Raw genomic sequence first — 13,920 nt, 5'->3', positions numbered from 1 at the left:
AATGACGGCATTAATCCAAATGATGGCCGTCACGACGATGGTGTGCTTAAATGAAATGGTTTCGGTTCATTAATCAGGCTATCATTTCATTAGTGTTTATCATTAGTACAGTCACTAGTCCATTACCTGCATATAGACAACTTTGTAGACAGGAATTTGCCATTATAATTTGGAAACAATTTTTATTAGATAAACGATAACAATACACAAGAGATGAATTCTTGAATTGATATTTAAATTATTATGATCTCAATTTATCGGTCAAAAGTAAAAGTTAAATAAGAAATGATCTGAAACATATAAATGTGAAATATTTTGGTTAGGTTACAATTAATAACTTTTAAATGTAAAGTACAGGTTTTTATTGCTTATTTTGGCACATCTAAATAATATTTCCCACGCGCGGTAGAATCGCAGGGTGATCCCATATATTGGATATCGTTACATTTCCGTTTCTTGAAGTCGTCATAGGAGGCACATCGATGTGATACAAATATTTGAGAATTTATGGATTCCCCATAATACACCCAGGCACAATTATGGTCTGAGACAACTAAAAACAAAAAAAAAAATCAATGACATGTTAAATTATTAATTTACAAGTCGCAACCTGAAAAAAATGATACTCGAAATAAGAATACATAATATAGCTGCTTGATTTAGATATTATTCTTTATGTAGTAATAATTTGTAATATGTATAAGGAACGTTATCTGTTTGCTGAGGAGGCTATCCTGTTAGATAAAGGTAGGCTGTTGTTTGATCTGACAGCTGTTCTGAAGCCTTCGTCTGAACCCCGAATTACTATGGACGTTTATCGTGTATGTTCATATTGTTGAAATTATATTATGTGCTTACAATTTACATATTGTTTGATAGTGCAGAAATCGAAAAAGTTTACACTTCACTAATATTTTTTGGTATATTTAAGAAGTTACCTTACCTTTACAAAATTTTATTAATTCGATATTTCCCAAGGTACCTACTTATAGATTATTAATGTGAAAATTTGTGATATATTTTGCTAAAACTATTACTTACAATTCAAGTCAGGGTGTCTACAATGATACTGCTTAAGACCACCATTTGGGTAAAAATCGGCGTGTCCTATATCTCGGATAAATCCAAAAACGCCAAGATTTGTGTGAATAATGTCGACGAAATAGGCATCATTTTTGCTAATTGCACTGAATACCCTCGGATGTTCAAACAATGGACGAGCGGGGTCCAGTCCTGAAATTAATCAATTTTCATAATATGCTTTTCATAATAGAATATTCTGTAATGCTGGTATGTTTTACGAGCGAAATTGTTACACAAATATGCAAGTATAAAATGGTGAATACAAAGAATTTGTTTCATCAAGTTTATAATCGACGATAATCGGTTTCGTTTGTTTATTTAGCTATATCATACTCGTTCTATATACATAATATTATAAAACGCATCATAATTTAGTCGGTTAATTAATAAATCTTTAATTATTCTATGTAAGTAATTATACAAACAACTTATTGTTTTCTTTATGAATTGCTGCTGAAAACAGAACTCACCTGTAATTCGAGGGACAATCGCTTTATGTCGCTTCAGAGCATTTCCAGCCCTTCCAACAACGTGAGCTCCTAAACTGTGCCCAATTAAATGCAAATCATTTATATCGAAATCGTATTCCTTTATAAGAGTGAGCACCATGTCTTTTATCTGAGAAACAATCAAGTTAAATGCGTACAATACGATTTTATCATTGTCTCCTTCAAATTAGCTAGGCACTAAACTTGAACAAATTGTCGTATTATGCTTCAGTAGGTAGCTATTTGGTTCTTACAATACAGAGCTAATTTACATTTCTGTAAGGGAGTCCAATTGATTAGCTGGATTTTGGGAAAAAAAAAGTAATAATGCCCCCTGTAATTTGAATGTAATATAGAAAAGACATACTTAGGCATATTTCTGTAGAAACATATCTGTTCTATAATGATACCAAAATCTAAAATACAACATACAATAATATTATCTTACATCTTCACCAACAAGAGCGGTCATAAAAGAAGCCATCAAATAAGGTGTTCTAGAAGCGAGATGCCAGTCAACAACGATCACGTTCACATCCATTCTTTTCAAATATTCGTTTTTAATATATTGTACAGATTGTGAATGTCCACTGTTAACCCATCCATGAGTTGTCATTATAAGGGGCTTATCGGCTTTAAAGTGTGTCCTGTTATTTGGTCTGCGATCGATGAACAGTTCTTCATGAATGTGCTTGTTATCTCTAAAAATAATTAACGCGTTAAACGGTGCGACGTTTAATACGGAATACCTTATTGATCAATTGCTGTACCTAGTGTAGAGCCAAAATCTGGTTTTCCTTCTATAAAAACTCGCATCTCTGGATAGTTGGTCTAATATTTCATTATTTATATTCAAGTCGATGAACTGAAGTGCACCATGCTCATCAGGAAATACAGTCCAATCGATACCAATTTGTCCATTTGGCACGAATGCATGGATAACTGTAAAGGTGAATGTTACAAATTAATCAAATATATTAATCATGTAGTAAAAATAAAATGAAACAAAGAATATAATTTCTGCGTGTAATGTTTTTTCATCTTGTAATGTTTTAATTATAATGTATCCATCCAGGTGTGTGAATGTACCTACTCCATTTTATTAGAAGTCTGCTCACTCATAACAATCCATACTAATATTATAAATGCGAAAGTAACTCTGTCTGTCTGTCTGTTACTCAATCACGCCTTAACTACTGAACCAATTTGCATGAAATTTGGTATAGAGATATTTTGATACCCGAGAAAGGACATAGGATAGGTTTTATCCCGGAAATCCTACGGGAACGGGTTTTTCTTTGAAAACGCGGGCGAAGCCGCGGGCGGAAAGCTAGTGGATAAATAAAAGAAACATAGTGTGTTCTTATATCAAGAATAAATACATTATAGAATACGTATACTTGCAGTGTATAATTCCACAAATATGAAATATAATTAGAAGCATTGTTCTTGGGACAAATACAGAACTAAGCATTGCAGGATTCCATTGTTTTTGTTATATTTAAGTGAAAATAGAAACTAATTTTACGGATTATGTTATTTTTAACTAAGATTATTCGGTGTAAATAAACACAGTAGAAAATTAATCGATTTAACTTTCAATTCCTTCATGCTATTCTCGCTTATCTTGCTTGAAATTATGAATGTGTTTAATTGATTATACCATTATAAAGGTAATATGTTTTCTATAAGTCTTTAAGTCCTCAATTGATTGATATATTGTTTTCATATAACGAATACATTATCTAAGAAGAAGCAAAATTAAGGATAGGTTTAAGTTTTAAATAGGACACTGAATTAAAATATTTATGCTACATAATCCAAAGTAAAACCCACGTTGAGCAAACATACGATGTGGATGAATAATAAGTTATTTTGTATGAATGACTGTAATTTGTGGTCAGAACGGGCACGCAGGAAACATTAATATCAACCGTAGAAAAAGATACGAAATTGAACTCTTAAAGGAAAAAGGAAATGTTATGGGAATTTTCCATGACGATACGAAATATTTACGTTGTTTAATAAAGTTGATGGTGGATGGAGGGTTTGTACTATTGACGTACATTTTACGAATCAGAGGAAAAACACTTTTACCGTAGATGAATTTTATTATAATTTACTTGGTACAATGTTAAGCCATATGTTTTTGATAGATGTTCAGATAGATAAAAATATAATATTAATATATGAGGAAGACAATTTTATATCAATGAGGAGAATATACAGAAAAGTTCAGAAAACACTCTTATGGAACCGAAACATTAATGATGTAATAAGAACGTATAATTAAAAAAAAAAACCAGTGTCGATAGATTCATTTCCCATTACGACGGATACAGAATGCAGCCATATAACATCTATCCTCATTGCAAGTTCAATTTGAAAGGTAGTGGAAAAATGGCAGCCTCGGTCAGCCGCCAATTGCGAGTAACGGCTACATCAATAATGTCGACTACGGATGGAGCTTGAACGTTCATCGATTAAATCTTTGTTGCATTGCTTTGTAATGACAGTTAAGTAGGACAACGTTTATATGGCAGAAGTTCGGTGTAAATATTCAATGTGAGTCTGCCAACTAACTTGGAAGAGGCTTCATTTTGAGACAGATACCCGTAAATTGTGTTCATTTGTAACATCAAAATTTTCAAGCAAAACCTGGTAAAATACATACCATATATAGTAGCACTAATAAGATGATTATTACTATTTACTTCCAGTGTACATTGTAGCTGAAATTGGAGAAATATTACTGTTCCCATAAGATAGAGTTTCATTAAATTAACTAGTTAGTATGAGTGTGTTCTGCTGAATCACCTTTATTTTACGGACAGATATTTGGCAAATGGGTCTTCTTGCACAAGGGCCGTAATGAAAGAATACATTAATTACGCTCGAAAGATAAAGGGGATTTTGTAGAATTTATTTTCCCATAAAAATCGGAAAGGTCTCGAGGCTAGATTAATAGCATCGTCACGTGGCCAACCCTTTCTTTAAGAGCCTACGCTAATTAAGAAGTTTCAACCTCGATCGATGTAAATTTTGTTACTTCAAGCTCGCCAAAGAAAGTTTGACGTTTCAAATTTAATTAGTTAAATGGCGAATTGGATTTTAAATTTTATAGGAAGTAATATTTGTCACCGTCAATGCTCTGTAATTATGATTGAAAGTTAACAATTCTAGGTAATTAGGTATATACCGTTCTTATTCAGTTAGGTAAAGATGGAAGGAAAGTGGAAACACTCTGTTGTGCAATACAAGTTTGTAATTAATTGTTGATTAGTTAAGAGCTCCTCTGAAAGTAGCTTCTATAATTAGGTTAGATGGTGGACGTATTGCATAATAAGAATGATGATTCTGCGGTATCTTCTTTGCGGAATTAGTATAGTATTCAATTACCGTGGCCTTTTTGAATCAATAACAATGAAGTTAACTGAAAGAGTAAGCAAAAAATAGTAAGAATAGTTGTAGATGCCATCTCCTAAAGTATATACTTACTTTGTTTTTTGTTTTTTTTTTGCGCAATAGAGGTTATTTTACTTATACGTACTTTTTTATTTTTAGAAATGATAATTTCTAAATAGAATCGGTTATATAAACCATAAATCGGCTTAAAAAACAAACGAGAATATTTGAAAAAGGTTTTTATATTAACCCAAGTCATAAAGGACGTCATCATCATTTACTTTTCTCCCATGTCCCAACTGGTGTCGGGACAATCTTGTTTTTTCTTAAAATTTCCATCATGCGTGCTCTCACGACATACGGATACAAGTATATTTATACGATTTCATTTATACAATTTCAATCTTTAATAATGCTGGGTGTTAATTTTGTGACGCCGGTGCATTTAATTTTTCTTTAATCTGTTATAAATCAAAGTCTTTAGTAGCTGTTTAATTTCCATAGTAAATGCTCACACACCTTTACACAAGATGATTTAGTTAAAATTACAAACTACTGAGTATAAATTATTATTGCTCACATATTTTGTTAATCGTTTTTGGTATCGTCTTCATACTTACATAATATTTGGTTTAAAGTAGAATATTGTTTGTGCTGACGTAAAAGCCTAAGGATTATTTTCAATAACTCCTGATATCTCACTCGTAAATAAGTATACCTGTTTAAAGCGAAGAGTTCAGCGATTGATTGAGTGGATCGTTTGTCAATGTCATACGCCGTTTCCACAAATAAAGCCGTCCGAGGACACCCTTGTTTTATTAGCCACTTCATTTTAAGATATTGTGGTTATAGCGCCATGCGGCGAAAGAATATAAATTACTTTGTGATGGTGCATTACCTTTGCAGGATATTAAATTTTGTACCATTCGTACTTTATGTCGTTATTACAATCTTTGGGGAGTTTAATTTATGCGTTGATTTATTTTTGATACATTACCTACTGAATTTATAATTCACTTACTTTTATATAAGACTTGTGTATAATAAAAATATGTATAGGTACCTATCTAACGTATTTTGCTAATTTTGATCGAGACTATAAGTCGGTAAGTGGTGATAAGTAGATTATTTGATTATCATTGAACTTAAGTTTTGTTTTCAGAACTTCACGAATTTTAAGCAATTATTTCTTGTCTAGATTCAGAAAAGTGGGAAAATCTTTTCAAATCTCAAGCTTTGTTTATTTTTCCATGTTAAACACACCACATTATGTCGCTTCCAGCTGAAGTTTTGTTTTAATTCCTTTTTAAGATTAGCAAATTTATATATCAACAATAACAGGCAACTTGCAGACAACAGACAAAAGAGGATTTCTAAACTCGACAACCTCTCTCACTCTACGTATGGTCTAATAAAATAAAAATTAAAAATCAATTTAGTTCCTATATTTCGAATTGCACTAAACTAGTTTATGTCACGAAATAAACTCCCATTTCAACCGTCCGATTCCGTGGTCTGACTTGTGCAATACTGAGTTTGAAATGTGAGCCGCCGCACGCCTGTTTTGTATCGCGTTTCCAGATGGTTTCATGCTTCTACTTAACTTCAAAAACACATCACACCGAGCGTTTTGTTCCCACAAAGTTTTGCTGAAACTTTAAGTAGGTACCCGCTGTGTTCCTGAATATCATTGTCGTCTTTGAAATTAAATTTATATTTATAAATACATCGCACAAAATTTACAAATTAGGTGATATATTACATATTCGAAAACACGTATAGTTAGTATTATATTTATGTAGGAGTTAAGCTTATGTGGAGTTATAAAGCAGTATGATCAAACGTTATTAAATTAAAAAACAAGAACGAATTTATATTTCTTGAAATACGTAAGTAATATTTAAAGTATAATTTTCCTGTAATTATAACATCTATTCCTCACTCAGAGTACACGTTTATATCAGGTGAGATTTTAATAAAATATTCACCTGGATGCTGATTTATGAAGGCACAGTGAATGGCAATTTCCTTTACGGAAGTGTTGCTTTGGCAACCGGCTCGTAGTCGCTCGAAACTCGAGTATTTTGAGTATCATCACAGGGAAATTTTGTCGTAATAATAGAAAATTAATACAATCTCAATGTTTAATGAAAATTTTAACGTGACGTAACACCTCGTTGTTCTGGGTACACAGTAAGACCTCTGTTACTATTACAGTCACGTAGTACTGTGTTTGTGTTTGCATTGGATAAGGATTAATATGGTTCAATTACTTACGAAAAAACAATTCTGCTCATATTTTTGTGTGTAAATTTTTTACAGTTATATTCATCACTGGTTGATACTTTTCGTACTAGATAGACTTTAGATTCTATCGTCTTGATTATTAATTTAATTAACCTTAATACAGATACATTCCTACTATTCCTGCTTTAGGTCCAACGACTCTTTCATTTTCTTTGTCATAGGTAAAACACATTTAATTATAAAGTATCATTTTATATGAAATAAAAATTAACTAATTAACACATCGCGGACAAATTATGAGCAACGCTTATAAAGAAATGGTAGAGAAAGGTTTATGAACACATTTTAAATACTTCATAAAATATAATTCAAAACTCAAACTCAAACAAACTCAAACATTTATTTATTCAATTAGACTTCTTGGAGAAGCACTTTTGCATATTTTTACATTTACCACCGATTCGGAAAGCAGTATCTATGGAGAAGAACCGGCAAGAAACTCCATAGTTGCTCTTTTAAATCATATCAGAATTACAATTTAATTTTACAAAATATGTAACTGTATATTATCATAATATGCCAGAGAACTGTCCTGTGGTTTTTACGCGATAACCCTCCATGGGTTTTTATCTTCCATATATTCCTAATAGAGCATATACCTAATATTATTTATTATTTACAAGTTTGTTCATATTAGTGGTATTATACTAGGGTAGTATACGCCAGAGAACTTCTAGAAGGATTATTGATATTGCATGTGTACGTTGCTTAGTGCTCACAAAGCTTGCGACAGTTCTCCAATCCCATTGCAGACTACAATCTTAAGACGTATTACGCCTTAGTTACACAAACCAGAACTAATGACCGACTGAATCTCCTACATATTGCATCGCTTATTAGATAACAGGAGATGGATATAAATGAACATGTATTGTACCTACAATCGTTAGCCATGCCACGCTATGCGGCTTTGTATACTTCTGGCAACTTTCCAAAATTCAAAAATTTATATTGAACGCAATATATTTTCTACGTATTCTATGAACTTTTTATATTACATTGTTAACCCTACAGTAGTCGCGTGGTCTGCACGTGTAATCCAGTGACACAAAATTCCAAATTTCTAAAAATCTAATAGCTCCAGTTATTTCATCCTTCGTGTACGCTAAGTTGAATAATTGCCGCATGCACTCAGTGCAGCGCGGAGAGTCGGGTGCGCGTGGTTGTGCAACAGGAGCTCCGCAAAATTCGCGGTCTACGTACGTATGCCGCGCGACCAACTACGTAAGTTTTTTGTTGTGACTGTTTCATTTATTTATTACAAATATTATATTGTAATTTTAAAAATAATGTTACAAACTTATAAATTATTAATTTTATAATGTATTTATTTATATTTCCAGGTAAAAACAGAGTTATTTAGATAATTATGGACAACAGACGAAAGAGACGTATAATTAATATCTAATCTCAAAGTGAGACTGATCGAGGCTTGGTTTGCCGAACACCATTGTTGCGATGATCTTGGTGGCGACTAGTCTAAATAAAAGATTTCTTAGTTCTTCCACACCAAGAAACCCGGCCATCGACAGCAGGACCAATTCGAAGAAATTATTTTGGTCGGTACCATGACTGCGTTAGAGCCCGTAATTGAAACACACGCAAGGTGTGCAGTACGTGCAAAAAGTTTATATGTTCTAACCATTTTGCAATTATAAGATGCTTATTTTGTTTGCAAAATACTGGTTAGACTAGGTTTTTTTTGTATATATTTTTTTGATCTCATATAATGTGAATTATGTTATATTACGACTGAAAGAGAGGTATTTTTTGTTGTAGTTGTTTTTTCTAATCATAAAAGATATGGTTGTATGTTTTGTTGATTATTTTAAATAGAATATATATAGTAATGAAGATCTATAAATAAATAAACATACTTTTTAATTTATTTGTGTACTTTTTCTTGTTTTAAAAATGGTATAAGTACCTTGTAGACCACACGACCGCACACGTCACTTTTAGATACGCGACTACTGTAGGGTTCGAAGAGAAATTGCTGCATTTATGCGGAACGGTAAGGAATTTTAATAATAGCACAATTAGGTAGGTACTAACTATTCGAACTACTAACTACACTATTCGAACGAGCAAATTGATAACTAAAGTTTTCAGTATGATTTCTTCTATGTCTACCACCTACAATCGTGTTTATAATTTTGTTTATACAATTAATGGAAAATAACTTCATTCATTAAAAATAATACTATATTACGTCACATACAATCTACATTACCTATGTTGTTTCTGTTACTTCAATTTGTAATGTAGAGTTTTTTATTTTTTTTATTATCAACGACTTAATTACCTACGTTAGGTTAGGTTAGACTTTACGCGACTTGAGTGTAAAGTCTTTAATATGTATGAAACGCAATGATCTCTACTTTGCTATAAAAAACTACCAATTAAAGAAACGCTATAGCTTTCCGATGTTTTTTAAATGAATGTTTAATTAATTAGCCTTGTGTTTCGGGGCTCGGCGCTAATCCCAAGTGTAATACCGGCAGAACCGTTGTTAGCGCAGTTTTCCTTAGAATTATTTAAGTCCTTTGTTGTGACATTTTAATAAAGAACTACGGCTCTGTTTTGCTTGGGAAATAATTTTCATGTCGGCTAATGGGTTAAACACGCAGCTAATCTGATTCATTAGCTGTATTTTCAGAGGACTTAATTTTATAATTAGGTTAGATACAAATGTTTCCACAGAATAAATTAACCTTATAGTCGATGTAATGAAATATAGTGGTGAAATGGTTTCTAAGCATATCAATAAACAATATTGGATTGTCTGTTTGTTATCTGTCTTTTTTAATTGGCTAAGCTCCTTATAAGTTTTGAGTCGTTTGGGTGAATTAATGGAGTGCTATTGACGTGCAATGTGTTTATTTTTGGTGCACTGGCGGTTACAAAAGAAAATGCACATAAGTTCACAGCTTTGTATAAATAACATATAACTTATGAATAATAATAAAATAGAATAATAACAGAATATTGAAATAACACAAATAAAATTGCAAGGGAATAGTTGGCTGTCAACAACATTAAAAAGATTGCATAGAGATAAGTAAATACATTCTGTAGCAGTATTTGTCGTCTGCAGAACACAGTTTGCATGCGACGAAATTGGTAGCAGGGGATTGCCGGACGCTATTCCAGTAATTTATTTGTTGTCCTAACTTTACCTCGATATAACTTTTGCTAATAAATTGTTTGAAATATGGGTCAACTTAGTTTCTGCTTCTGCGTGAAACTTTTCATCGAAATTCATAATACTTTAGCGTAATCGCGAGGAACCGGAGCGGAGCAGCGCGGCAAACGGAGTTCGTATTATGTGCTTTTAATTAGATTTAAGCTTAAGTAAATCTTATTAGGTTCTTTATAAGCTGAGTGGAAATGATGAAAATAATAATAATGATGTAATTAAAATTTTGTACTTACTGTACTTTGTATGCAATTAAAATGTTGTATTTACAAATTTTGATTCAAGTTTTTGAAAACGATTTTGTAAAATTAGTGTTCTTTCAACTTTTATTGCTGTTTTATATTTGATAGGATCGAATAACTTATTTCAAATAAAACTTTCAAGCCGTTAATTTAAAAAAGGAGGTATTTAGTTATTATATAGAATTTAGAGAGTACTTTATCTGAAATAGCAATTTTTTTCTCCATAAAGTTCGTAAGCACCAGAAACTACAGAGATTAAATGGACGCAGTCTGTTAAATAGAGCATGTGGCAATTTATTACCGAATAAATCAATTTTATAACATAGAGTGAGGTTCAATTTATTCTACATTAGTGCACACTGAAGTTTTAATGACTCGCAAAGTTGTACCGTTACCTACTGTATGCATATTGCATATTACATAAGGATAGTGCATGCGTATATTATTATTGTAGAGAATAATCGCAAAACAATAATGTATGCTATACCCACCTATAGCCAGTTCTTGGCTTTATAATATTTCAGTACTATCTGAACTTTAGCATTTTTGACACAATATATATATAACTAACTATCCTGCAAATATACTCGAAATATTGAACATAGGAAAACAAAAGATCCCCAAAATGGGAAACGTCAAACAATAGAAACCAATAGTCACCGTCGTGTATCCAAAGCGAAGTAATCTTGGGGCGAATTCTCGTCCACATACGTAACACGAACTAAATTCTATTACGAGTGTAATATGTGGGGTGTTGGTGTAGCCCGACTAACTGGCAGTTTGCGCAATCCGACACACGGCGCGCAATAAAATAAACACTGCCGACTCTAATGCGGGAAGATCTGGCAGTTAAACTTACTACGCTTTCGACGTTTTCCTTTTAGTATTATGCCTTTGATCCCTTGAGGTTGATAGACGTAACTTTTATTAAACTTATTGTTACAATCCTACTCGTAAGAAAACAAAACTGTATTTTTTAAATTCTGGCTCAAAACAAAAGCATCTTGGCAACATTTGTCATTATCTAGGCCGATGCAAATGACATTGTGTTTGTAGTTTGTACTACGTAGAACTTAAATGCCAAAAAAAAAAATCCGCACTACAAACGTTATGCTCATCACTCTTTGAGCTTCATCTTACACATTTCCGTACAATGAGTGAGTCGGGCGAGTGTATTTAAATGACGTCGCTGTTTAGAAATGCAGTGACATTTTTCTCCATGTTTCCTTTCACCAAAAATATTTTTTCATTCAAATTAACACATCTATAAGAGTGCTTAAATTTCTTTATTGAATTGCCAAATATAAAAATCATCCGGGATTAAGACATAAATTCACAATTGAAGCAAGATACTACATAATATACACACGCTACTCAGATATCATTTGCATAAAGATCCTCAATTATTAGTATTGACTTATGATCAAAGAGCATCGCATACAGACTGATACTGAATTATGTAAATGGAGTACAGAGTTAGATGTGCCACTTAGCTCCTAACCTAATTGGACATGCAGCTTATAATAACTAATGAAGTATCTTCACGTAGCTCGGGAGTAGTGTAGGATGTTCAAGATTTCGTTAATTGAAACACAACCAGTGGCGCATACAAAATATCTCATTAATATGTAGTTACTAATATAAATTTAGTCTCTAATTTAGTACCTCCTTTATTAATATGTTAAAGCAGTAATGTGGTATTTAAAAACAGAAACGAATAATTTTTTATTGGTTCTATGTATTATACTCATTATGATTGCTTCTTATATTAATGTGGGAGGTATAATATTTAATTAAAATTACATGTAATGAGAATTTCCAGTGTACTAAGATACTGCGTGCTCGTATGGAGTGAAGTGTCGAAGGTTCAAATTACACAAACCTGCCTCTACTAAGTGTGAAATTCAGTCCTTTTCCTTAATTCCCTTGGTGGTTAGGGGTTCAATGGGGTGATAATAGATCCACTGTATAAAGATCGTGCACCCTTGAGGATATTATATGTTATCGGTTAGGTATGGCCCATATTATCTACTATTCTCTCTACTATTTTTACTATTTTCCGAATAAAGAAAATATCTAAGCTGCGTACGTATAAAATTTAACTAGTTTTTGGTCCGCTATGTCTAGCGCTACTTTAGTAATAAAAATTGTTGATAAAACTTTATTGGGGATGCGTAAAATGTGACAGAGGCTATAAAATGTATCGAGGAATCATCTCGTAAAATATTTGATAATAGCTTCCTGGCTACAAAAAATCTAATATTTACAAATTAAAAAAATATGACGTTTGATTTATATTAATACCTTTAAATGTAGAGTTTCATATTAAATACATAGATATTTATATGAAAACATAAGTATGTATATTTTTATATGCATATCTATTTAATAGAAAACGTTACACGCTAAAAGCAGTTGTATGGGGTCAGGAATGCGTGAATTTAACAAAAGGATGTCATGATTGATATGATCCTGGTATGGCACCTAATGATATTTTAATGCTTCAGACGCTTCTTTATATATGTGGCTTTTTAAGGTGACTCATATCTATATACTTACATATGATAAACACAATAACGTTTTGTTATTTATTTATTTTCCACTTGTTCTTCTCGAAAGTTTTAGAAATTAATTTTAGATACAGACAGTCTTTTGTTTGTCACGCTGGCAAAAGATATTTTATGTAATATTCGTAAAAGAGATATGTACCTATTATAATAGTTCTCTTACAGATATATTTAAATTCCCAATATGGAACATGTTTACGTAATTATAAACTATGGCCAATTTATCTGTACAAACATGAAATGTCAACAGATTAGAGTAGGTATTATGTAGCGGTAGATTAGATTACTCTGTTAATTAATATTATTTTGTTTGTTTAACGAATATCAGTTTCCATTTTCTTCAATAAATATTTGATAATGGCTCATTCCTCAAATAGAAGTTTTAAAATTTTGCACACGTTAAGAAAATAGAGCCTAAAGTCTTTTTAAAAAGGCAGAATTATTTTAAATAATATTACATATATACAGGTTAATATGCTGCAGTATTTAAAATGCCTGCATGCTGCAATGTAACTGCAGAATGCAGCGTGGCCATGTTGGATGTACTCTATGCATACAGAGCCCATAACAATAAACATTAGACGAGTATAGAGGAATTCTGTAGGAGCACTATATAACAAATAGCGTTA

General features: G+C 32.0%; 1 protein-coding gene across 1 annotated transcript; it reads right to left on the bottom strand.

Moving 5' to 3' along the window:
* Positions 1–360: 360 nt before the first annotated feature.
* Positions 361–11,475, bottom strand: LOC149489604 (pancreatic lipase-related protein 2-like). Its single transcript, XM_089714961.1, has 6 exons — positions 11,385–11,475; positions 2,342–2,513; positions 2,020–2,272; positions 1,554–1,701; positions 1,042–1,233; positions 361–553 (listed from the first exon to the last, which is right to left on the bottom strand). The coding sequence occupies exons 1-6, from the start codon at positions 11,431–11,433 to the stop codon at positions 369–371; spliced, it is 999 nt and encodes a 332-aa protein (XP_089571087.1). The 5' UTR covers positions 11,434–11,475; the 3' UTR covers positions 361–368.
* Positions 11,476–13,920: the final 2,445 nt, after the last annotated feature.

Source organism: Colias philodice, chromosome 3, assembly GCF_061535455.1.
Source record: "Colias philodice isolate Cphi_HAF_F1 chromosome 3, ilColPhil1 Martin Lab GWU primary, whole genome shotgun sequence".
NCBI lineage: Eukaryota > Metazoa > Arthropoda > Insecta > Lepidoptera > Pieridae > Colias > Colias philodice.
The sequence above is the reverse complement of the archived record's forward strand: the minus strand, read 5'-3'. Positions and strand labels throughout refer to the sequence as shown.

Excerpts from the sequence above, each read along its gene's own strand:
- LOC149489604 (XM_089714961.1), bottom strand. The coding sequence starts at position 11,433 with ATGTGGACGAGAATTCGCCCCAAGATTACTTCGCTTTGGATACACGAC. Across the intron at positions 1,234-1,553 it reads GATTGTCCCTCGAATTACAG|GACTGGACCCCGCTCGTCCA; the intron begins GTGAGTTCTGTT and ends GATTAATTTCAG. Across the intron at positions 554-1,041 it reads TAGACACCCTGACTTGAATT|TTGTCTCAGACCATAATTGT; the intron begins GTAAGTAATAGT and ends TTTTGTTTTTAG.